Below are 26,366 nucleotides of genomic sequence, written 5' to 3'. Positions count from 1 at the left end.
GGATGGCTCATTGAAAGCTTTACATAGAACAGTAACATGGGCTTTGTCTGTTGTGTAATAATAGTGTGGCACATGGCACATCCCAAGAATGCCTTTTCTAAAGAACAGACTCAGTCCATGTTTGCATCAAAAGCTTTTATTTCTTAAATAAAGAAAATTGCACATCTTTTTGCAGTAAAAGATCTCAAAGCCTTCCAAAGGTGGCTAATACCATTTTGTATTTAGGTGTTTTTATTTTTACAGATGAGGAATAAAAGGCCAAAAAGTCAAGCCTGCCTTTAGCCCACGGTCACGCAGGAAACCAGTGCCAACTCACCTTACTTTCAGCCTGAGATGTCTTTAACTTTGCTTTCCTATGGCTTCTGTAACACAGAAGTAATGCTCTAATCATTAAAGCTACTTAGAATGCTACAGTTGGTTTTTTTCTAAAAGCAGAGTATCACTATTGCAGCTCAGGAGTCTATACACTCTTAGTTGAATTCTGGAAGTCCTTTTCAAAATCATTCTCTGATGTTTGGCTGTTCTGTTGAGGCTATTTTTAGGCAGAACAACAGCTCTTTCAGTGTAAAGAACAAAATGGGCTTTCTGTAGAAACAGCTGTGGATTGCTATTCAAGCACCACTTTTTGTGGGTTTTGGGGGAGACTTTTTTTTGTTGTGTTTATTTTTCCTCTAGGGTTTTTGTTTTTTTTTTTTTTTTTTTTTTTGCTTGTTTGTTATTAAACAGAAATACAGATGTCATTAAAATTAAAAAAACACAAGAACTCAAAACTACAGCCAGTACCTGTATTTCGCACTAAAAGTCAGTTTGTTTTTTGAAAAAAAAGTGTATTTGTATTTACCTGGAGTTTGTCTGTTACTCACTAACACAGGACTGAGCAATGACATGCCCTCTCTTGCACCATTGTGCTCATCAGGGCCACCTTTTTGAACAAGCATTTTCCTGGAGCTGGAGGACAGGATGAGAAAGATTCTGCTACGACCAGTGGAAGTGATTTGAAGCATTGGAAAATGCCTCACAACTGGATGCTGAAAGAGGACTAATGAGAAGGGAAACAAAGAGTGACATGTAGAACATTTAAAAAAATAGTGTTTGATACAGAACAGGATAATCTAGGAACATTCCTTCTGACACACAAGCAGTTATGCACTAAAAAAATACTGAAAAGTGGCAACTTGAGGCTGATAAGAGTGAATATTTAGCTGCAACTAATGTATGGTCAGGTTCAAAAGTGGACCGTACAGCTATATGGATAAGAAAAATGTGGAAATATAATGGAAATACTGTAGAAGTTCAATGATTAAGAATAACCTTGATGTGATATATGAGAGTTAAATGTTAAATATAAACCATGTTTGTGAGGGTCTGTACTCTTATACTTTGTGATGCAATAAACCTCTGCAGTTAAAACTTACGGATAATTTCTCTGGAAGCATGTGATTTTATATTGCTTACCAGAAGGCTTTCTAAACTGACCTTCAGAGTGGTGGAGATTGTCAGATAGTGTGTATTGGACAGGAAGGACTTGTGATTTGATTTCCACAGCACTGAAGCAGAATACATAATTTTGAGAGGAAGAGAACATGTCAGAGATGGATTGTTATTCCTTACTCTTTAGGACTAGCATGTGTGTGTATGGGTTGTCCACATGTAGCATTTAGTCATCATGTAATTTATAATAATGGAGACTTTACATATTCGTAATTGGACATTAGTTTAAGATCACTGGGGTACATAAGCCTAAAGTTATGTGAAATAGGTGAAAGTTGTAACAGGTGGGCATAATGTAATTTTAATACACATTAATGGTCATGTTGACATGGGACTGGCAGGTTTTAAGTCTATTTGAAAAGTTGCTAAAGATTCTAAACTTTCTGCTGCATGTGAAGCTTGTAAATGATCTGGGATCCATCACCCCAAGCGAAGAGTTGCTTTTCTTTAGGATTGTAATGTATAGTGGAGTGACTCCCCTGACGTCTTGGGAAGTGCAGTGCTGGGATTTCAAAGGTGTTTACAGCATCCAAAACATCATAAACACATCGTATGCGAGAGGTGCCTCCGCTAGGAGAGTTGTAGACAACGTAGAGCGTGTTGCATGCCATGAAAGCTGCTTCAGCATCCTTGCTGCTGCAGGGTGTGTCCCAGGTGTGCTCCACTGCCATGGTTATGTGGTTGATTTTAGTAATGACAATGTTTCCTCCAGTCTCTGGCTCTGCATGGATTGCCCAGAGCCCTTGCTCATCAATGGCAAGATCTATTTTTGTGTGTGGGGAAAGCTGATAGGCAGGAATCCTTCCAGCCCCTGGCAGTAGCATTTGGTCAACTACTTTTCTGCTCTGCATATTGAATTTAATAATCTCATTTAAGGAGCCGTATCTATGATAGAACAGGAAACCCCGATATATGACATGGCCAGTTCCTTCCCAGGGAAATGGCAATGTGACTCTGCGAGCACTCAGTGTCTGATTGTTTTCCATGAATGTCATTATATTTGCAAATTCAAAAATAACATTATTTACAGAACCATTTAATAAATAAATCTTCGTATGCTTTTTGCCAGGATCTTTCATCCAAGAGCCATGCTTATCTCCAGTCTTCTTAACTATCTTTAGGGACTTAATACCTGCAAGCATGTGGTCACAACCTGCAAGGAAACACCCAAAGGAAAAGAAAATTAGGATATCTGTGAATTTTCTAGCTTCCTTTCTTTGAAATACTTAGTTTCCTTTCAATTCTACTCTAAGACGAGGGTCAATGTATCAGTAGATGTCAGCAGTGTGGCTATGATAAATAGTGCTGAAGATAGTTTTATATGAGATATTCCTGCTAAGAAAACTGTGTGTCTTCAGCTACCCATAGTGTGTTGGGCTTTGTTCTGTTAGACCAGTGTTATCCAAAAGGGATTCCATTTTTGTACCCGAGAGGAGACCAAGAGCACAGTTACTGATTCTGTGATTATTCTTGTCAGTTCTTTTACAGGGTTATAATTTTTACTTCAGAGAACTGACTTCTGATTTATGTTAACACAGTAAAAATAATCACATTTATGTCCTATTGAAGGCGTACAAATCAAAATCCATTTTCCTGATACGCCACATGTATAGTATTTTTCTTTCAGGACTTCTCTTATCCTCACTTTGCCTCTTTTTATGCATTTATATTATAAAGACAAATAAAAATAGATCAGCACAACAGAAATCCAAAACACTGGGCTATCTTCCCATTCCCTTTCACAACACCTGCAGCACAACAGAACTAGAACAAATGCATAGATCACAAAACCAGGAATGTGCATACATTCTTTAAAGAACTGGTATGGCATCTGTGTTATCAATTCTTGTGCCAGGGGCATGGCTGGTGGGATTGCATAGTTGTTTGCCTCACTATAGGGTTAAAATTGGCATCACAGAGATCCAGTCATAATTTTGGGATCATTGCATTTTGTATGCATTCTGCATAGGAGTTTAAAACCAAAAAGCATCAAGCTTGTGAAGACTCCGGCATTTAGACGCTAAGATCTTTATCAAGCACCATCCTTTCCAGCAAAAACTCTATTGGAAAGCATATTAACAAGCTTGTTTACCAAAGGCACCCATAAATTACAAGGCAGAGTATTTGAAGTTTAAAGAATTGCTCTCAGTGAAGTGCAGCCATTTCAGTAAACAGAACAAACAAAGCTCTAAGGCAGGAAGCTCTGGCAGTGGATGAAATAGAGAAAGCAAAACCAGCCTCCCTATTTGGCCTGATATGAACCTATTGAAGTCAGTGGCAAGATTCCAGTTGCCTGTAGAAAGCAATCTTTATGTCATTTGTGTGTACTGATACCCTCTAATCAAAGAATTTGGATGTTACTGCTACAGCATGGGGTTTTTTTGGGGGAGGGGTTTGGAAGTTCTCACTCTGGAAGCACCATCTCTGAACAAGGCATAATAGCTTTCTCAAAAGTAATGTTTCTTGATTAGACAGATTCTAGAAACTTTAAGCTGCTGAATCAAAATACCTAACCAGCATCAGCAAAATCTTCCTCTGCAGGAGAAATAGCCAGGTTACTATCACAAATCTATGGAGTGTCTCTCTTCTTGAGAGAAAATTTTTAACCCCTCCTTGGTTTTTATAACAGCTTGGAGGGAGACAGAGATATTGAGACATTCACAGTAAGCAAAAAGTTTGCAGAGAACGTGGAAAAATTTTGGTAATGATACCTTCAAACCCCACTATTTCTTATCACACCCCAAAATGTGCAGAAGATAATTTTGCCTTTTCCACCCAAAGCAGGATGAGGCATTGGCTATTGCATGTAAAACCAGTGATTCTACATCGTTCTTTTCAAGGCTGTGTGAACTTGAACCAAAACCAGTAACATAGCTGGACTTCAAAAACACTTTCCTGCCAGAGTTTTAGAGTGACTCAGCAAAAATAATCATAGATTCTGGATGAGATATGATGGCATAGAAGCAGAGATGCTATTTGCTAGAGTTGAGGGTCTTCCTACTTTTTCCAAGTGCTGTAAAATCTGTGCAGGGATTAGTTTTGCCATCGACTTCAATGGGAAAAGCTTCTGTATTTAGTATTGACAGTAAAATAAAAGTTGAAAGTAAAGTGACTAAGAACTGCCACAATAATTTCCAGCAAGGGAAAATGAAAAGTAATTTTCTCCCCCTTAAACTCTCAGAAAGATATAATTTTCGAAGTGTCCTAAACACAGTCAGTTTAAAAATTCCTCATTTCTTTTGCTTCTCTAAAAAAATGCCTCATGTTGAAAAGTTCTGTATATGGAACAGAAATATTGATAGTCAAAGCACTCAATTGTGGTGTCTGATTAGAGCTTAGAAGCAGAAAAGGTGATTGCTTTTGTAACCATCTGCCTTAATACTGTTTTGCTAGAAAAGTTCAAGGAAGAAATTGTAAACTTATTTGTAAAATTCAGTCAGTCTAATTCTCTTGAACTTAGTGGAATTGTATAACTGATGATGCTAGAGGTCTTTCACCTGTCTTTTTAAAAAAATAACAGTTTATATGTCTTATTGTTTATTTTTCATTTCTTACTTTATGAAATGAAAACAGACTACTTTTAAACATGTCTACAATACATAATTTACATTTATAACTCAACCTTTTAAGGTAAAAATACTTATAATTATAAATTTAATTTTAAGTATAGATTGTATATGTGTGTATATATATGCTTCATGCTAGGTACCATAACATTTAATTTTCAAATCAGATCTGAGCTTTGCTTATGGCTAAACCAGAGTGCTCTCCTAATAAAGTACCTAGGAGGGGAGAGAGAGAGAAAGAGTAACAGACGAGGACAGTAAACCAGATGCAAATTGTGAATGAAGTGTTTATTAACTCACTTTTGAGCTGAGGTTTTGACCCTTGCCCACTCCAGAAAACAAAGGCCACCATTAATTCCTCATTATAGCTGCAGTACTCAGAAATGCATATCTTCAGAGGATTTTACATTACTTTATAATAAAAAGCAGCTTCCAAAGAATTAATTTGATATGCAGTTAGGATATCTGCAAAATAAATGTTTGACTTGTACTTTCTTCTATCCCTCTCCCATAACTTTTTTGCATATGCATCGTTTTTATAAGTGTAATATTTTCACAACTAAACCCCTTTGCAATTATCTGTGGTATCCACATAGGTAATGGAAATCTGTTATCCCTCTATCAGCATTCACACATTGGTTAAGGTACTGGCTCATTCTGAAAAGCAAACTGTTCTTACTTGCATTAAGCATGAGTTTAAGTTTCTTTTTTCCTTCTGCCTCTTCAAGTAACTGCTGTTTCACCAGGTCTTCGTGCACTTCTATGCAGGGGTTAGAATCTGTGACAGATCCAAAATAGTCAATGTCCCTTTGTGCTCGTTCAATTCTTGTGAGCAAATTCTGTACTTCACTTTTAACCTCAGCCTTATAAGAGTTCAGTCCCGCCAGGCGCGACAGTGCCATCTTTGAAAAGTCTCGGAATTCGTCCACATAATCCAGTATGTCTTGGTTGCATTTTTCCAGCCTCTTCTTAAGTTGGAACACAGGAAGAAAATACATGGATATTCTGTATACATTTCAACATCATTCATGATTGCTTTAAAAAAACCCACATGCTATTCTCTCCAGTCCTGCCCCCCCATCTGTTTCAAACCAGTGGCTGTTGTGGGCAATCTGTGTGAAGAGGACACATGAGACTGGCACAAGGTCTGGACAAAACCCCACATTTTTTGCCTTGATGTGTTTACTGACAGCCAAATACTTTGTTTTGCTGCTTAAAGAAGGGAAAGTTCTCTGGTGGAAACAGCCAGAGGTATTTAATGGTACTTAATAACCTATCATGACTTGCTTCCTAGAAACTTTGGAATTCCTCCTGTAGGACCACTGGTGAAGCAATCTCAAAGTTTTCTGCAGATCTATCAACAGGAACATTTCACATAAATAAACCTCTTCTGATCAAGACAGAATCTAGTGGAGCCATTTTATATCCATTTAAAAGGGAAAATGAAAATAGTGATGTGCTATATTTGAAGTTTTAGTTGATTTTTTTTGTTTTGTTGTTTGTTTGTTTGTTTGGGGTTCTTTTCTGTGTCAAATAATTGGTTATATTTAAAAAACCAAAACCAAACCTGAACATATTTCTTTTCACCTAAATTCAAATTAGTAATGTTTTCAATGGTGAGAAATGTGATTTCTCTGTTGCAATGCAGCTGCTTCTATTAAGATCATAGGTGTCCTGAAAACAGTAGCCCAGCTGCCACTTTGGGAAAATGAGGAATTTGAGCCAATCTTTGAGCCCAAATACACAATCATAGCAGATCTAACTGCTAGATTGGGTGTTCTGGTTCGGTGCTTCACGCACAGATTTCAGGTATTTTGGTTTTAAGGTGGAGTTTGAGTAGGGGATGTCTGAGTTTCCCGAGTGATTAGTGCAGTCTGCACATGTTCCATGTAAACTTGGTGGTGGTGGTTTGTTTGCTTTGTGCCTCCCTCCCTCCCCCATTTATACATGACTGTAAGTCCCCAGGAAGCTCTTCAATGACTTTCTACAAGGACTTTATTTTAAATGTTTTTAAGTGCTCCTTCAGTGTCTGCCTCACCCTTTGTCCTGTTCTTTGTTTGGTGCCCTTTGCACCAAATGCCACAGGTGGAGTTGCATAATTTTTAGTAGGTGCCAAAAAGAACAGGAATTACCATGTGAAGTTATTTCTATAGTGGCTAAGAAAATTTAATTCTCACTCTGCACAATGGGAACAGAATGTCAGAATAATCCCTCAGTTCTTTCTGTGTTGTGAAGTTTAGACCAGTTTTTTACAAAAGGGGACATGAGACAAGGCAAGTTAGAGCTTCTCTAAAAGTCTGCCAGTGCAGGCCAGGAGCCAAGGACATGTTAATCATTTAAGATAAATAATACATGATTATAGCACACCAATACTGAAGAGGTATTTTGCAGTACTGGTAGTATTTTTACTGCAGAAAAAGAAGCAAGAACTAGTACATTTATGTAATTAATTGAAAGGAAGTACTTATTTCAGTCTCCCAGCTGTAAGGGGATTATTTAAAGTGAAGATACACTTCCAGTTTACAGAAATGTGTCTTAAACCCACCTGGAACAGTAGTTTATCTGTACATAGAAAAAACACCTGATAAACTTCTATCTCCTTGTTAACACTTGACAGCACTTCTACTGCTGACAATATGTTTATTTCTATTCCCTAGGATGGACTGTAGCAGTACTATATAAACAGTTGTGTTTTTAGCTAAATTCATTGGTGTTGTAAAACAAAACATACACATGATAACAGAATGAAAATGTAACATTATGAAATTATATCCTGCAATAAATGATGTGGCAAGTAGGAATCATTATAGTTCAAGGTTTAGCCACAATTTTACTTATTTATTTGAAAAAGCTGGAAGTGTGTCATCCTGGTATTGTATATCATACAGTCTGTTCTGTGTCCACACACACAGGAGAGCATTCACACGTGTTCAAAGCTCTTTGCAGGCAGGCAGAGCTGCAGAAGGATGCAGGTAGCACGTACCTCCAGGGAGAGGAAACGCCGGTCCATGTAGTTCATCAGCGCTGCATCCTGCACCAGGTACTGTGCTGCTCCCAGGGTGCTCGTGAGGAAGGGAACTAACAAAAGCTGGACTTGCAGGACTGCCATTGTATCATAAAATTTTGAAGCAGAATAGCAGTGAATTAACTGTGTGTGTGTGTGTGTGGAGGGCAGTCCCAAATGCTGCCAGTCCAAGCTCAAATGAAATTTAACATTGTCTGATGCCCCGATGTGAAAAAGTAACACTAAAAAGTTAAAAGTACTGTGGCTGCAAGTATTGAAAAGACTTAAGATGGCCGTTGCATTTTATCATTAAGAAAATAATGTTGTGGAAGAGGGACTGAATGTGTTTATTTCTAGAAGCCAGATGACTGCTTCTCGGTCTGTGATCCTGTGATCAATCCCAGATGTTCAGTACTGAGTCACAGAAAGCCTGTGGGCCAAATTTTATTAAATACAAATAAAAGTAATTTATTTTCCCTCTTTTCTCCTCCCATCTGCTTTCCCGTGTGACCAGCACTGTGCAGTGTGTGCTTGGTGTAAGTCAGCATAGATTCATAGTCAGCAGAGCACGGGTCATCCTTTCACAGGGAGATCTGATGCTTAATGTCTGTAGCAATTTCAACAGCCACAGCTGTCACTGTAAAACAATCTAAAGCAATTGTTTTCACTTCCAGCCTACTTACAGCAAGACTGAAAACCATAGATAAAATTATTTAAAAAAACCCTTCATTTCTCTCTTCACTTGCCAGTACTTTTCCAGTTACAATCAATATCCTTAACAGAGTTCTGCATCAATTTAGTTAAGTCCATGATAGATCTTTTCTTTTCAAATAATAATTCTACTTAAGATGGCTTAAAAACGAATTATAATTGACTTACATGAGTCTATTGCATTTGAGACAATACTTATTTATTTGATTTCATAATTTTTATGACTGGATTCCTTGTCTGGAAATATCCATGGCTATACTAACACTGTATTTGCTAGGAAACCATGTGTTAGGAGGTTAGAAAGCTCCCTTTGTATCTGAAGCCAAACTGGACGTTTCCATTTCTCAGAATTCTCCACCTCTTCAATTTCCCTCCCCCCCATTTTTCTTTTTCTACACTTTTGTCCTCTCCTCACATTTACAGAGCTTTCTTTTTCTTTCTGACTGCCTTGTGTGCAAACCTTTGTTTCATGACAGAATTCAGGCAAGTGTGTCACAGCAGGCAGATTTTCACCCCCACGTGCTCGATCGTTGCATGGTGGTTGTGTGTGCTTTGCAGGCAAGTTTCACAGAAGTGCACAGATAACTATTTGGTATTTTAGTTTTCTTTTATCCTCAGAGGTGTACACAATTTGCCAGTTCCTGTTTACAGGCAAAGTCAGTGGTGCACAGAGGCTAATACTTGGTCCTCTGCTCCAGTGTCATTTCCCTTTACTTCAGAGCTCCTGCCTGGGAGGGCAGAAAGCTTGCCTGCTTGGATCCTCACACTGAGAACAGGCACCCTAGGAAGTGTGTAGTCTTCCTTGATTATGTACTGTGGCACATCTTGACCTCATGTGCTGCTTTTCCACAAAATAATCAGCTACAACACTGGGGAAGAACGACACAGAAAAACGATCCCTTTTCTAACCTCGTAGGTGAACCTGAAACCCTTCAGTGTTCTCTGAGGTTAGTATGTATATCCCAACAATCTAAGGCAGTGATGAGGAGATGAAGACTATAGAATTTAAGAGGTTAATGTCTTCATTTAGTGGAGGAAGGAATCATACCTGTGTAAAACAAAATCTGTCACAGTTTGCCTGCGGTTAGGAACATGCTTGGTTTAAGCTATGACTGCAAGCCCTATCTGAAGGTAATACGAAGTAGCAACTTTATGGCTTTTAATATTCTTTTTAATTGCACTCTATAGTCTAGATTGCTATCTAAAATAAGACAGTAGTCTCTTTGGAGAATTTATTAGAGTAGGTCAGAGTATTAGTCATAGCAGAGCTCCATACTGAAAGTTTCTCCTTAGAAAGGTTTGCGTGAATTTTTTATAATTAAAGACTTGACTAGATGAACAATACCATTTATGAGTTTCAGGACAACTTTATTTCTGTTTGATTCCAGACACCCAAGCAAATAACATACTCTAAGCAAAATATTTCAAACTTACTTTCAAGAAAGCACACTTAAAAGTCGAGGTATAGATCTGTAATTTCTTTCCTTCATCTTAAGACAGGGAAAATTACCTACAAGGCAAAATATCTTGAACTGTAAAACACCCTGGATAAGCTTAAGCATGCTGTATATGGAGCTGGATTTTGTAAAGTTGCTCAATCATTTCTTAGAATTGCCAGCAGTTCAAAGACCAGAAGCTTCCAAGGATTTCTCTTTATGAGGGATTCCCATGCTTATTAAACCATGGTCTCACGGTAAATGGTTCCACGACAAATGCACCATTCCAGGAAGGCATGTTATAGTATCTGGTACAGAACTGAGCTTTTTGGGGGATTTGCCTTTTGTGGATTTTTTCTTTCAGTTTTGTTTGTTGGAGTTTTGTTTTGTTTGTTTGTTTGTTGTCTTTTTATTTTTCTTTGTTTGTTATTCCAGTTCTGTTCTTCCTAGATATATACAGAAAGGTATATATCCAGCCACATATTATGTATATATATGATATATATATATATATATATGTGTGATATGTGTGTGTGTATGTGTGTATACATATGTATTTGATACTGATTTAAAGCAGGATTTCTTGGCATGCCTGGGAAGACACTGGTCTCAGTGCACAGGATGTTGCACACTAACAGAACAGAAAGTTTGTTCTTAACTCAAGGAACGCTTCTTCTTGTGACCACTACTAGCTCGATTTGACAGACCTCTCAAACCTCTAAAAGGAAACAAGTGTGTTGATGTGAGTGCATATGCCTTTTCACTGCTTGTCTTCTCTCTGGGTAAGATGGTATTCTTTTCTTGACCATGTTGCTTGTTGCTTCTTTTCTGCTCATATTCCACCTTTTTACCATTAGGTGTCTATTTTGACAGCTGTTAGAGATTTCCAAATGGAAAATTAGGCATTTTCAGCTCCTCATCTGTGTTTGTGGTTTTGATTTCAGATGCTGAATGGAGTTTTCTGTGCTTTAAAAGTGATGTTGAAATCAGTTCAGAGTGAATACTAGATTTAGGTAAAAAACCAATATTTCTTTAAGATATTATTTCACTCATATGATTGCCTTCTATGTTTACTTGCTTGTTTGTTGTTTTTTTTTTTAAAGTCAGTTCCTTTCTGGTATTTCAGTTGGTAAAACTAGAGCAGTGCCACAATAAATCAGGCTCTTTGCAGCAATATGTGGCCCTCTGTGATGCCTGCAAAACATGTTACTGTCAAGTGGAATGTGTGTAAACTGTAAGTTTTTACCTCTTCACAGAAACTACTTCTCCATCACACTAATGATGGAGAAATCTCTTCTATCATGAGATAAGGGCCTCAGCCATGGAGATGTCAAGAGTGCTGTTCAAGGCACTTCCTTGCCTTGTCTGAGATGGGCCTCTCTGATTTGTCACAGACCTCCAACTCTTCCACATCACTGCCAGAGCTTCTTGTTCCAGGTCTTCCTCAGTCCTTTGACTTGCCTCCAGTCCCACTCTGGCTTCTTGTAGGCATGTCTGAGTTCCTCACAGGAATCATGAGAAGTGAGTGTTGTACCATCAAAGCCACGACACACAAACCCCACCGTGTCACTGCTGGTTCTCTCCATGGCTGTAATAGATTCCCAGTGTGCTCAGTAAACCCACGTGGACACTTCTGAGCTTTGGGAACATCCCTGACTACCAAGCTCCCTTACCTTTCTTCTTTGGCTTTTACTGGGCAATGGATGCTGTTCTGATGCTGTGCCCTGTGTTATTACAACCCTAAAAGAAGGTAGGAAATCCCCACTCCTGTCGCTTAGATCCAAGTAATACGCATATACATCAGATTTTGCTCCTGAATTCCAGATTGGCTTAAAACAGGGTTAATTATGTTTTTCAACTTTAATTAACCTCTACATGCAAAGCAATAATAGATGAAAAGGGAACATCAGAGTCATGGTCTGATTTAGAAGTTTCTACATTACTGATTTTATACACGCCTGCATTAGAATAATTGCTGCTCAGCCTGATGCATCAGTGATACACCCGTGCGTGTGTGCCTTGCAGTTTTGCATCTCATGGTCATTGATGAAATGTGTTATAGGCAAACAAGAGGAAAAAGATATCTATCTGAAAGAATAAGATTTTGTTTGTGATTGCAGTTTTGTTTAGTTTACGGTTGCCTACTTTCGTAGCTTTTGATGCTGGTGAATCAGACTGTTTTATATTAATAATATAGAATGTATCATTGTCTAGTTTTGTATTTTCTCATTTTGTTCACACTTGCATCTACAGAATTAAGTTCCTTGTTAGTACTGGCCACTAGTCTGATGCTGAGATCTGTGAGGTTAGAAAAGATTTTTGTCATAGCAGGAAATAAGCACTTAATTCCAATTCTGCTTTCTTATTAAATCACTTCTAGTGTTTTATCTTAGAAGGTGATTCACATTTCTGTGAAAAAGACAAACATACGAAATCCAGTTGAAGTCCTTATGTGGTGACAGCGTCGGGAGCGATATGAATAAGGAATAAAATGCACTGTGGTAAGAAGTTTTGGCTGAATTTTGGCATTCGGGCAGAGGCCTCCACTAGGCGGCTCTCAAGTTCTTAGAATTGAAAGGCAAGCTTGACTGAAACACACCATTTCCAAACCCTCTGTACGAGAAGGAATGCAGAAGGAAGGGTGGTTCAGGTGGTGCAAAATGCCAGGGAGAGGGATGAATGGAAAGCTGTTGATGAGCCAGCTGTTTGCAGGCTTTAGCACTGTGCTGCTGCAGGGCCGAGCTCACAAGCATTAGGGGTCTGCGTGACCCAAAGCACCACAGAATCACAGAATAGCAGAGTTGGAAGGGACCCACAAGGATTATGCACATAGGAACCCATAGGGATCATGTCCTGCACAGGAACATCCTCAGGAATCACACCATGTGCATGAGACTCTTGTCCAAACGCTTCTTGAACTCTGTCAGGCTTGGTGCTGTGTCCACTTCGCTGGGGAGCCTGTTCAGTGCTCAACCACCCTCTGGGGGAATAACCTGTTTCTAATATCCAACCTAAACCTCCCCTGACACAACTTCAAGCCATTCCATCAGGTCCTGTCACAGGTCACCACAGAGCAGAGATCAGTGCCTGCCCCTCCTCTTCCTGTCACAAGGAAGTTGTAACTGCAGTGAGGTCTCCCCTCAGTCTCCTCCAGGCTGAACACACCAAGTGCCCTCAGCTGCTCCTCATATGGCTTCCCCTCAAGGCCCTTCACCATCTTCACTGCCCTCTTTTGGGCACTCTCTAAGAGCTTAATAACTTTCTTATATTGCGGTGACCAAAACTGCACACCGGGAATCAGTAAGAGCTCAGGATGCCCAGTACCTGCAGGAAAAATGAATCATCTCATCAGGTCTGGCTCTAAAAATGGAACCATAAAGGCAAAATAAATCTGCATTTTGTTTGTGTAGATTTACGGATGGAGATAGTTAAATCATAGAATGGTTTGGTTTGGAAGGAACCTTTAGAAGTCACCTAATACAACCCCCTTGCAGTGAGCAGGGACATCTTCCCTTGCAGTGAGACAGAACAGGTTGCTCAGAGCCCCATCCAACCTAGTCTTGAATATCTCCTGTGATAAGGCATCTACCACCTCTCTGGGCAACCTATTGCAGTGTTCCATCACCCCCTTTGTAAAAAGTTTCTTTCATATGTCTGGTCTGAATCTATCCTCTTTTAGTTTTTAAAACCATTACCCCTTGTCCTATTGCAACAGGCCCTACTCATAAGCCTGTTCCCATCTTTCTTGTAAGCCCTCCTTTAAGCATTGAAATAATCCACAGCACTTCATCTGGACACAGATCATGAAATAGTCTGTTATAAAAATCAATTTTGAATGGTCTGTTTGTTGCCAAGCTCAGAATCACGTTCTGTTGATCAAAGACAATTCCCTGTACCTTGAAGCTTAAATTTGTATAACCCTAACACTAAACAAACATTGAATTGCACAATTCAATATAAGCCAGTATTAAAATTTTTGCTGCTTTTGGCTTGTTTTCAAGTGTGAGATCTGCTCATGAATATTGTCACTAAAATTTGTTTTGCTTGAATGTTCATGTTCATTTAACCCAGTCACAGGAGTACAGTAGTCAAAGTGATATCATTTTAAATTCAGAGTATTTACAGGAAATGATTATGACAATTGCCCAACTCAGTTCAGTTGAGAATGCCAGTTGTAGTATTCTGGTTATGTTTACTTTTGAAATGGGCATTTTAGTTGTGAGGCATGACTTCTGAAAACCTGAGGAGATATTTTCTATATTTTAAATGCCTAGGATGATATATTTTCCTTTTTTAAAAATTGTTTATTTGTGTTGGTTTTGTGTTTTGTTTCTTTTTATCTTTTGGGATAGTAGACACTGATAACATTTCGTTATATTTCAGTACTATTTCATTTAATGTTGCAATGAAGAGAGAGATTCATAACCCATGTACGAGATGTTGCAAAGAAGCAAGAAGGGATCTGTATATACCTAGGAAAGCTGTTAAAACTTACCAAGTAACTTTCCCTTTGAGATGACTAAATGCCACTAACCAATGGAAGAAATACATTTAGTGATGATGAATAACATTTGTTTGTAGGACATCGACAGGTATGAAGAGAGTTTGTAACAGGGTGATGTGCTCTGAGACTCAAGCAGTGAATTCAGGACTCTGCAGTTCTGTTGTTTAAAACTAAAACTCTGACCCTGCATTAAATTTCCAAGTGGTTGCTGATGACATGTTCAGAGATTATGGTGATAGTTACGATAACAGAAACTTGAGCTGAATAGAATGGAGTTGCACTAGCAAGTGTCTAATTAAATCTACCCAAACCCTAAAAGATAGGAAAATGTCTGTGAACTGGGGGAACTAGGACAGAAGAGGCCCTGAAGGGGCCAGGCAGGAGTTGATGAGGATGGTTGAAATTCATTGTGTTGGTTTTTTTCACATTACCAATAAAAATGAGTCCTGCAAAGGAAGGGTGCCCAGCCTGAACCCAAGAGTCATGCTGAAAAACAAGGGGTACTTTTTAATAAATTTTTAAAGAAAGATCAGAATATGATTAAAGAAGAAAATATGCGTTATTATGTTTCTTGCTATTTATATCTGCTTGCTATCAGCTGAATCCTGGTCTGAAGGTAAGATTAATGAGGCCTGCTGTGTTCTCAGATTTCTACGGAGGACTCTCGAGATTTCTACTTCTGGAAAAATTGGTTAAATTTTTACACCGTTCGAGAATACTTCTCTGGATGAATTCAAAATTAACAACTGCATTCAGGAGTTGAGCCAAAGAGACATACTCTGACTTTAAATGGAGATCCACAGGTATGGATTTCTGTTTCTCTCTAATCTGGTATGAAAAATGAATTTCATCACTTCAGTCTTTTTTGTTTCTAACTTTTACTTCTGCCAACCAATTTATGATCTCAAAATTGTCCTCGATGAATGCCAGAGAATCTAAGCATAATAAACTTAGTAATTACAGTGCAAAGCAGAGGGATATGAGCTAATGAGAATAAGTATATAACAAGAGAGCATGTTTTTTTGAGGCACATTAATCTGAGCATTAGTTCAGAGAAATCTCCTAACAAACAAGCTCCAGGTCAGGAGAGGGTGTATCCACTGGACCTGCAGAGCAGTCAGCTGTACAGCTTTTCAAATTGACACTTTTCAAAGCCCCATCATGTCAGGACACTTTCATATTTTCATTTAATATATGCTTTATATTATGCTGCACCCAGTCTCTGAAAGTGAATAAAAAATAAGACATTCACGAAAGACTTTAGATTAGAAAGAGCATCTTCCAAACCAACAGAGAGTGAACTCTAAGCATGACACATATGCAAGAAATGGATTTTGTGGCCTGTATGCTCTCTTTAAGGTTAGAGCTATCAGATTTGAAAGTCAGTGCATCAGATGAAGTGGTCCTAATGCCGGTTTATAATGAATAATAAAGCAGATGCACTACGCTGACTGGAAAGGACATAAACATGTTAAGCTGTCATGAATAAAAGATAAATATTTCTTTAATTCTTTAGAAGTCAGCCTGTTGTTTAGCAGTGCTATCACTGTTATACTGAATCCATTCCTCAAGCTTCGTTGCATCACCAAAATTAATTATCTCAATTCAGGAAAAAAGTCACATTTCTGTGCTCAGTGTACATTCTGCAGTGCTGTATCAAGTGGATTCAATCTGTTCCCTTTGACCTGTCAGGGCTCAGTGCACACTGAATTTGTATGGTTTGAAATGTGCGTTTCTGCTGAAAACATTTCAGTCTTGTCGTAACAATATGCAACCTATAGAGTCCTTTCTCAGGAAAAAACCAGAACACTTCTCTTAGGAGGAAAGCTGAAAAGGATGGAATCCATTGAGTAATACAGAATAGGTGGTAAAATTTTCCATCTCTCTAGCCCTCAGTTGGCCAGACAATCAGAAACCATTTCTGTTAACTGATTAAAATAGAAAGTCAGTGCCACCATTGTGGCCTTTCACTGGGTTGTAGGAAAAAAAAAGGAAAAGCTGTTCTGCCCTGCAAGCTATCCAACCTGGCTCTGTTTGTTTCTCTGAGTAGATAGGGCATGACTAACTCGTCCATATGTTCAAACATAAAGTTCCTGCTGTGATTCTCTGCAACAGAGGACAAGCAGCATCTGTACATAAGGGATATCTTTTCTGCACTTAAATCAGTGTAGTCCTCCAATGGGAGATATTTATTCCTGACACTTGGGAGCCAGCACACTACTGCATCTTTTAGGCCTACTGGTATAATAGCAAGATATTATTCCCTTTTCCTGCACATGACACGTGAGTACCACATTCAAATGTTCTAGCACAGATTCACTCTCTGCTCTGTGCACTTCTGCCTCTGGCAGAAATATTGCACAGTCTCTGTGGAATTGTCATTGTACCGGGCCTATGAACACAGTTGGGTTGATTTTGAGAATAGTCCCAGGTAAGCAATCACTGTAGTCATTCTTAAATGCTCTGCTGCCATGGCACAGTTAGGCAGAGAATTTGTGTTTGTTAGTGTTAATACATGAATTATGGGCTGTATTAGGGTTAATACATGTACAGGTGTTCCGTACATTCTCTCAGATCCTTTGACAAAATTATCTATGTATGTCTGCCTGAAAGGTGATTTAAAAAGATGATACTGCCTCACATGGCATAGAAGTGACACATCAAATTTGGCCACTAGCTTATTTTTTGTGACTTTCTTCATGGTTTTCATTACAATCTAGTTCCTAGTCCTTCAAACTCTAAAGTACATCTGTCATTTATTATTGTCACACCAGATGAAATGGCACAGGGTGTAGGAAAAAAATCCTATGGCGTATTTCTGCAGAGAATTTACAGAAGGAGGCTTCACAGAAAGAGGCTTCAATCTTTAATTCTGGGCTTCATTCTTTTATTGGAACTTCCTCTTAAGGAAATGTTATAACTCCCTGTCTGACATGTTCCAGGTATTAGAAGGTACAGACAGCTTTGTAATCTGTCTGAATGATATCCTTGTGTGCTGCTACCATTTGCTACATGGATTGTTCTTAGCTCCTAAGGGCCATTGCTGTCACACAGCTGAGGACGTTAATTATAGATTAGCCTCTCAGGCTGCCTTTTCCTGCCTCCATGCACATTTCCTGCTTGTGTATGTTTTGTGTAGGGAACAGGAATCATCATCTTTAGCTGGCTTCTCTCCCTAATTAGTTATTCTTTCTCTTCTTTACCCTATTTTTCTTTCATGTAATGAAACTTTTGCGAATAGCTTTCCCTTTCAAAACAACTGAATCATGTTTGACCCCAGTTTTCTCCATGTGTCTGAAGTATCTATACCTATTATCCAGACAGAACACCCTTGGACCAACCAGAAAGTGATGTTGATATGGGAATTTTTGCCATAAAAACCTGTTGGAAGCTAACAAGCCCTTCCTTCTAGTGCTAAGTGCTTCAGAAACCATCTCTATATAATAGTTTTGGCTCAAGTATCAGAATGAATGTGATATGGCATGATGGGGAAATAGGTAGGATAAGCTTTAGCTCCTTATTAAACCTTTATGAAACAAATAAGATGTCCACAGTCTTACAAACAAAGAAAACACTAGAGAGTTAAAGGTGACTCAAAAGAAAGAAATGCAAGAAGATGTCAGCCTACATAATGCATCTGTAGCCCTACCATATAACAGGCCCAAAGCTGCAAACACACTGTTTTTTGTGGAATAACCAGATGCTGCCACTGGAAAATGTCTCAGTTTGACATCTACAGCCAGATGGTCAAACCTGTGCCCTCTGTATATTGTAATGCATGCAGATAATTCTGCCAAGTGTAGAGAAATAGGAATGTGATCCAGTGGCTGTCAGCAGTTAAACAGGATTACAGCAAATTCTTGAATATACAGCCACGGGGACATCAAGTTGTTAGTGATTGCCTGTGTTGGATGTGTGACCCAACTGTGAGATCTAAGCTTTGGCCCAGCAATGGCCCTGACCTTCAGCAGCTGTTTCAGTTTAGGATGGGCAAGTATTTGTCTCAGGAGGGAGGTAAGAGGCACCAGACCTCTCGTATCCTGGCCTCAGTTGCTACTGGTAATGGATTTCATTGTTTCATTTTTGTTCTACTCCTCCATACAAAGGGATTGAAACCATCCACAAATTAAACTAACCTGACTGAAATGTAAACAGGAACAGTTTCTGAGAGCACCCAGGGACAGGAACTATAAAAGCCCTGCCTCTTCAATCCCATTTTTTGCATAGAAGCTTGGACTTCTGTTGAGTTTGTCGTGCTGGCTCTCTCCTGACTAAACTGTTGTGAAGCCATTCAGTGCACTAAACATATCTACCAAGGTGGCTGTGAGTTAGGGTAGAAACCTGGTCTCAAATCCAGGCTAAGTAAGAAATGTGGATGACCACAGTTACTTTAAATGGGGATATACACGTCCATAAACCATCTTGAATTGTTTGTGACAGGGGATTGTATGACACATATTAGGGGATGGTATGACATTGAAAGAGAGAGCTCTTGGATAGCACTAGTTGACTAATAAGTGGTAATTACAGATCCTACTCCACGCTTTGTAGCATGGAGAGTGGCTCCAGCTGGATGGTCTGGTAAAAATGAGCTCTTGATAATTTCGTTCTTCTTGATGTTGCCATTGACTGAAATGAGTTTAAACCCATTTCCCTGTCTCCCTCTTAACATTACGTGGTTTCTTGGCATTATTAGGCAGTTGTGTTTTTCACAGTTACCGCATTTCAGCCATAAACATGGTAGGTGAAATACACCTTGGATGAAAGATGCCACAGACCACAGAGTGCTATTACAGGACTCATTTCCATAGTAGTTACTGGGAATGCAATTGTACGCTTGAGAGTCTTTTTTACCTACCTAATTACCCAGTTTTTCTGTCTACAACTGGGCTAATAAACTTTAAAGGCCATGCAAGGATTTTACAATGCTAGCGATACAAGTGGAACATTTGCCTTTATTCTTGCTGCTCCGAAGCTTCACAAGCTGTGCTACCCCAATTACCTTTTTTCAGTGAACACCATCCCATGAGAAATTTCCAGTCCTCTGTAATCTAACTGAATATAGGCAAAACAGAAAATGCACATGGAAAATCAGTTTGGCCAGAAGGACTTTTGCACAGGCTTATTCTTAGACAGAAATTTTAATTTACTCCGAAACAACTGGAGTGATCGATTCCTCCAGGTAGCAAGCGCCAATTTATGCTCAACAAGAAACACAGTTTCCACAACTAAATGATTGTTATGATATACTTCCATTCTCTGCAGCAGTATCCTTGATACTGTAGCTGTAAATGACTCTTTTTTCCAGATTGTGACATATGGGTGATGATGGTTGGCTGCTGTAGAGCTGCTCGTGCTCGTATCAGACAGGATTTGCTTAGAGCAGCGTTGTAGGTGGGGGCAACTTCTGCAGCCTCATAGCTGAGGTCACAGTCAAGCATGACATGACAATGGAATTCTTCTGTTTTAAGCATAGCATTGCAGATTACAAGAGTTAGTTGGGGATTAGTTATTTAGAAAATATGGTTCTATGTCATAAATATACGTACAAAGTGATTGATCTCTGGTTTGAACAGTTTCCATGGATGTGGAAACAAATGTCACAAAGTGGTTTAAAATAGAACAGCAAGCAGAGAGTTTGTGCTGGATTTAGAGCCTTAGGATAAGCAACCTTTGCATGGAATTGTATTTTTAAGTAAAGAACTGTCTAAAGTTTGCAAACATTCCCATCTGGCACTTTTTTTTCATTTTATTTTCCTTTTGGCTTGTGTTCAACCTTTTTAGGTGGTGCAGTTCAGCTGGAACTGCTTTGATGTGCGTGCTACTCCCCTGTTGCTCTTTCCCCAGTCCTGTAGTATCTTGAGAATCAAGTTAAGGAACTTTTGCAAATGTGCCCAGGTTTACATCATTCGCTTGCTTGTGTATTCACATAACAGGCTCATGACAATGATGCATCTAGAAAAGCTATGGGAAAGAGTGTTGATGGCTATAAATGTATCATTATGCTGATGTACTAAAGTGTATTTTTTTTAATCCAAAAGCAGCACATTTTCTGCATAGTATCCACTGCAGAGTGATTTTCCAATTGAATTTTAAAAGCCTCTTTTTGAAATTTACACTTACCTATTTTGGAATATCCTGATGCTCCTCATGTTCTGATTTCCTTTTTCTTCACTTTCAGAGCTGTTTGTAATATTAAGTATATGCTCATAAATAATAAAAAAAAAAACATTCCAGATCTCTTGCCTGAAGGAAGTTTATTGTGCTTTTGTAAAAGATTGGTTCAGGGAGTTGAATTCCACTGGACCACACATGCTTGCAGGAGCAGTCATAAATTTTGCAATTGCAAGCATGGTTGAATCTTTTATTTATAAGTTAATGTACCTTTTATACTGTCAGAAAATAGTGAGCAGAGTGTACTCCTGGTGCATCTGTCTTAATGTCAGGAATGTCTACCAGTTTACAATTTTCAAACAGTTTGTTATAATCTCAAACATCAGTCTTGAGCATGAACTCTTGGGTATTAAAATAAATGGAAAACCTGCCTTAGTATAAATAGAAGATAAACATGTTTTGATAAATTAATTTTAAAAGAACCTTAATTGTATGCAAAATATTGTGGAGAAAATATAAATTGCAAAGGTCTATTTAATTGCAACTGGCAAACAAAGCGAGCTGGACAGATTGTGGCTTTTAATTCTCAGCACTGCCTATGGGGGCTAAAGAATCTCAGTTCTCCCAGAACTGATTATTATCCATCTGATGTAGCCCTGCCATCTCAGAGATTTCTGAAATACATGAATTTTACTGTAAAATTCGAAGGACTAGATCTGTGTTCTGTGGATTTTAAACTCTGTGTGCTTGGCCTGTGTGCAGGCACACTAACCAAATTAGAAGTAAGCTTGTCTTTGAGAGCTTACTTGTCTTTTTTCCACCTGCACCACTTGATTTAATAAAAGGTATCAGGTGTCCCACTGAATCTTGCCTGACTTATGTCCTTAGGCTGCTGTAGCTGCAACAATGTTAGTTAATTTGTCAGCTTTTGCACAAATATTGCAGCCAGATTGTGGAGAAGTATAAAGTAAGATGGACAGAATTTGATACGTTAGGCAATCTACTACATGTTAGTATTTAGATTATTTTTAGTCTGGCTTCTGTGAAGAGTTGGTAGACAGGACAAAGCGGGAATAGCTGGGGAAGCTGCACAGCAGAAGTGATGAGTAGGAAGGCTACTTGTTTACTTCTTAGCAAATAAATGTGCACTTTTGCAGATTTATTTTTGCATTCTGCATACAAAATAATCATATTCAAAAATGCTGTCTCTTCACAGCTTTCTGCATTGAGTACTTTTCAAATTATTAATTAATAGAATAGGAAATGTTTCTGGAAGGTTTAATCTGAATAATAAATAAGCAGAATAATTTACTACTCACCCTTTGCTAAACACAATCTCAACAACTCCAGCTAAAAGCTACATTCTGCTGCTGTTCAGTGAAGGCTGTATTATGTGGTGTTTTGACAATAAAAATTACCAGCAGGAAATTGAAAAGGCATTCAGTAGCTCCAATTTTATATTATGTACAGTTTGTTGTTTTAGTAATGGCCTTTACAGTGAAATAACATAGAAGTGTATCAAGGTATTAAGTGTGATGTCCCTGAAGACAGAGAGAGAATTTAATTATTTGCTTTCATTTATCACAATATTTATAATATTAGTTCATTAATGGTTGAAATGAGGAATACCAAGATTTTTATGTCACATGAATTTAAATGTAGTTAACGGAACTGGATGGAATGTATGGAATGGAATCAGTGATACAATAACCAAACAGTGAAGGACTTTGGCAGGAAAAGTTATCAGAGTTATAGAAGTGCAATAATTTTTTGCACTATTTTTCAATCTTTTTTTTAATGTATTATTGGGGAAGATGGATGTAAGACCGTATTTGCTTTCTCGGGGCTGAGTGCCTAATTGCTTTTCTTTGCCATGGCTTTGCTTTGGCTTTGCTGCACAGCTGGTTGTTGCAGCAATCTTTGTGCCATCCTCCAGCATGGCCCATCCTAATTGTGGTGCTGCACCTTGCTCTGGGCTCAGGGCACGTGCAGCACTGTGACCTTCTGGGTCTGAGTGCTCATTCATGGGCTGCCACTACACCTTCTGCCTGGCCTTGTTGCCACCTTTCCTCCTTTGGGACAGGGAAGAGCCAAGTTGGGCTGTCCTGAGGGCTCTTTTGGCTGTCAGTTTGACCAACCCTCTGTATCAAAGTGGTCCCACACAGGAATTTAGATTGCTAAACAAGTGTCCTTCTGCTCTTAAGCCAGAAGGAGCAGCCACTTTCTTTTGCTTTTTAAAGTGTTACCACATACCTCCAAACTATTTTCTCTTTTCTTTCATTGTTCAGGGAACGCCACCGATAAATCTGAGTACAATATCCATTATGGGATAGATCTTGATGATCATTTACCTCTCAGGTGTCCTTTAAACTAATTTGGACACAAGTAAACACTGGAATTTTCTGTCCTGAGTGCTTCAGACGTGATTTCTCACTGACTACTTCAAATGGGTATTTTGTCATTTGGCTTCTTCAAGTTAGGAGGATAAAAAATGGGTACTGTCAATTGAAAGCACTCTAAATAGCTTAACAGCCATTACCTTAGGCAGTACCTTTTACTCTTCATTTTGTCTTGATTCCAAAATATGACCTTATCTTTATCATTTGTTGACTACCTTTTGAGATTTGCAGTCTCAGAAGATGAAGGTGCCTTCCTGTACCCAGAATAGCTCCCACAAATCTGTCTGAAGGAGTGTTTTAGAAACGCATCACTATAAATCATTAAATATTTGTACCAAGGGGGCGTAAGTAACCACCCATTAAGCAAACGATACTTCTTTTCAGTGTCTGGCCTGGAAAAGATACAAATATATTGATGCTACTAAGTGAAGTACTGATCTTTGGTTTCTATTCTTTTCACCATCATGTGTTTGCAAATGCAACCAATTCCTTCAGAAAGTGAATGCATAACAATGTGCTTCAAAGCAGTTAGTATGTTGTTTTCTCAGAATCTCACATGGTATTTAATAGCCACTACAGACTGTACATAAGTGCACCATGTGTCTTGCTTATAGCCAGGGATCTAAAAATATTTTATGAACATTAATGGTGAACAATATACAATTATGTATGGGGGAGAATTTATTTTGGTTTTAATTCATCTTTCTCTGAGTTTGAAAAGCCTTTCATTTTTTCGCAAGAATCTCGAGGTATTAGGAGCAAGAGATTTTAATAAATATCTCAGTGACTGAGATATTTATTAAAATCACCTTGGGTTTTAACATGAAACTCAGTGCCCAGGACTTTACCCTCAAATCTCATTTTAAAAACTAGATTATAAAAACCAAAATCCTAATTTAAGGCACTTTGTCAAAGATGCCAGAGTCCAAATAATAAAACAAAATTTTATAATCTTATATTCTCAGATTTTTTAGTATTATAATTCCTTGACAAAAAGAATCATAGAGTGGCCTTTGTTGGAGGTGACCTCAATCATCTTGTTCCGTCTCCTCTACCATGGATTGGGGCACCTTCCACTGGACCAGGTTGGTCAAAGCCCCATCCAACCTGGCCTTGAACACTCTCAGGGATGAGGCATCCACAACTTCTCTGGGCAACCTGGTCTGGTGTCTCACCACCCTCACAATAAGGAATTATTTCCCCTAATATTTAATGTACTCTCAGTTTGAATCCATTCCTCCTTGTTCTGTCAATACACTAAAAAGTCCCTCTTCATCTTTTTTGTGGGCTCCCTCCAGGTACTGGGAGGCTTCAAAGCCTTCTCTTTTCCAGGCTGAACAATCCCAGTTCTCTCAGCCTTTCCTCACAGGAGAGGTGCTCCATCCCTCTGATCACCTTGGTGGCCTCCTCTGGACTCACTCCAACAGCTTCCTGTGCTGAGGACTCCGGAGCTGGATGCAGCACCGCAGGTGGGGTCTCACCAGAGGAGAGTAGGGCAGAATCCCCTCCCTCAACTCGCTGGCTCAACTTGACCCTCAAATCCCATTTGAACAACTAGAATATAAAAACTAAATTCCTAATTAAAGGCACATTGTCAAAGATGCCAGAGTTCAAATAAACCCACAAAGTTTTAAAATTTTATTTTCTTAGATTTCTAGTAACTAGATTTCCAGTAATATACTTCCTTGGCAAAAAGGCTGAGCATTTAAGTGGCCTTCTGAAAATGTTTCAAAATCACAGGAATTAGAGCTGCTGATGGAAACTGCTTTTGAGAGACTGAAAGTGTTCTGGATGCTGTCTTGAGCAAGACTTTCCCATGGTGAATGGTGCTAACTCTTTTTGGACAATCTTTTAGCACAGCCTTAGCAATGTTCTACCGGAATATTGCCGAGGAATTTTCTGTGGGATTTTTCAGGCTGAGCTGAGTAACCTACTGCTTACCTTGGGCATGCACCAAATAGAAATGGCTCTTGTTTAGCTGGAGCTATAAAACAGGCTGGCTCCCAGGTACACCTGTGTGAGTGGGCTGTGCCTGTGGTAACAGATGGTTGGGTGGAATTGCCCTGTGTGGGCACTCAGAGTCATCCAAATCATCCTCTGCAGAAGCAGTAGGGCCTCATATAATGGTGCAGAGGGATTTTTGCTGACATATTGTGATAATTCACTATTTTTTCCCCTATACAAAAATAATAGAGGTGGCATGGCTGGCTGAAGAAAAAGAAACCAGGATGGTAGAGACAGAAAATATTTTTAGAGAAGGCTAGGATCAGCCAAGCTTGAAGAATGCGGTTCTGTTGTTTGTTTCTTGTGGTTGTTTGAAGGAACAGTTAGTACAAGCTCCGAAAAGACAAAATTGAATGTCTGGATATTTTGTCTGATGCCAGTTGGATGTTACACTAATTTACATGTGCAACCAAGAACAGGATTGATTGCCTGCATCAGGCACAGAAAGATATTTGTCTGAAAATCACCTAAAATGGGTACTGCGTGCTGGAACAACAGGCACAACAGCAGCAGGGTGTGCTGTATGTACATTGTCTGCACTGATCCTGACACCTTATGATCTGTATACTCCATTAGAGGAGTGGTTGCTTCTGTGTATGACCAGATGTTTGATTTGAAGACCATTAATCAAATTTCCCAAGGCAAAAGAAACATTAAGCAATCAATTAAGTTATAATACTAGACTTGTAGGAGCATTCTGACTGCACTAATTAATCAAACCAAGTTAGAAGATTTTGTTTAAGGAGCTCTGAAGCACTTTCTGATGTACATCGGAGACAGAAGCTGTAGGTATTGCACAGAAGATCTAAACTATTTAAGACATTCCTTTTGCACTCACGTCACTGCTGATATGATGGAATTTGTGTTTGAAAGTCATGGTGAAATCATTATATGAATGGATTTTTTGTAGTCACAAAGGTCTTTGTAATAAGCTGCAGGTGACTGAGTCAAGGAAGTCCATCTTTCTCTCTGCTGAAACAGAAGAAAAATACTTTGAATTTTAGAGGTGAATCCAGGCCACTGTTTTAATTATTCATTTTGGGGAAGTGTGGAAAGAATATAGTTAGGAAGAGCTATATCAGTGATTACGCTCATTATTTTTAATGTTTCATGCAGCAGCATCTAAGATCCATAGGA

At 38.8% G+C, this 26,366-nt stretch overlaps 1 protein-coding gene across 3 annotated transcripts; it reads right to left on the bottom strand.

Annotated features, from left to right (window-relative positions):
- Positions 1–116: 116 nt before the first annotated feature.
- OLFML1 (olfactomedin like 1) lies at positions 117–9,680 on the bottom strand. Of its 3 annotated transcripts, XR_010431157.1 has the most exons (4): positions 8,041–9,680; positions 5,737–6,025; positions 1,041–2,644; positions 117–922 (listed from the first exon to the last, which is right to left on the bottom strand). XR_010431157.1 is itself a non-coding variant. In XM_064657249.1 (3 exons), exons 1-3 carry the CDS (start codon positions 8,164–8,166, stop codon positions 1,866–1,868), a joined length of 1,194 nt encoding a protein of 397 aa, XP_064513319.1. In that variant the 5' UTR covers positions 8,167–9,680; the 3' UTR covers positions 117–1,865. The 3 variants fall into 3 exon arrangements, 2 of the variants coding, with proteins under 2 accessions (XP_064513319.1, XP_064513320.1); XM_064657249.1 differs by having other exon boundaries at positions 117–2,644; XM_064657250.1 differs by having other exon boundaries at positions 117–2,644; positions 5,737–5,835; positions 8,041–8,150.
- Between the last annotated feature and the right edge of the window lie 16,686 nt (positions 9,681–26,366).

The sequence above is a fragment of the Pseudopipra pipra genome, chromosome 6, assembly GCF_036250125.1.
Source record: "Pseudopipra pipra isolate bDixPip1 chromosome 6, bDixPip1.hap1, whole genome shotgun sequence".
Lineage (NCBI taxonomy): Eukaryota > Metazoa > Chordata > Aves > Passeriformes > Pipridae > Pseudopipra > Pseudopipra pipra.
Note: the sequence above shows the minus strand (reverse complement) of the source record. Positions and strands in the feature narration are given on the sequence as shown.

Coding starts and splice junctions, on each gene's coding strand:
- OLFML1 (XM_064657249.1), bottom strand. CDS start 8,166: ATGGCAGTCCTGCAAGTCCAGCTTTTGTTAGTTCCCTTCCTCACGAGC. Junction 6,026..8,040: donor GGCGTTTCCTCTCCCTGGAG/GTACGTGCTACC, acceptor TTCCAACTTAAG/AAGAGGCTGGAAAAATGCAA. Junction 2,645..5,736: donor TAAACTCATGCTTAATGCAA/GTAAGAACAGTT, acceptor GTTTCCTTGCAG/GTTGTGACCACATGCTTGCA.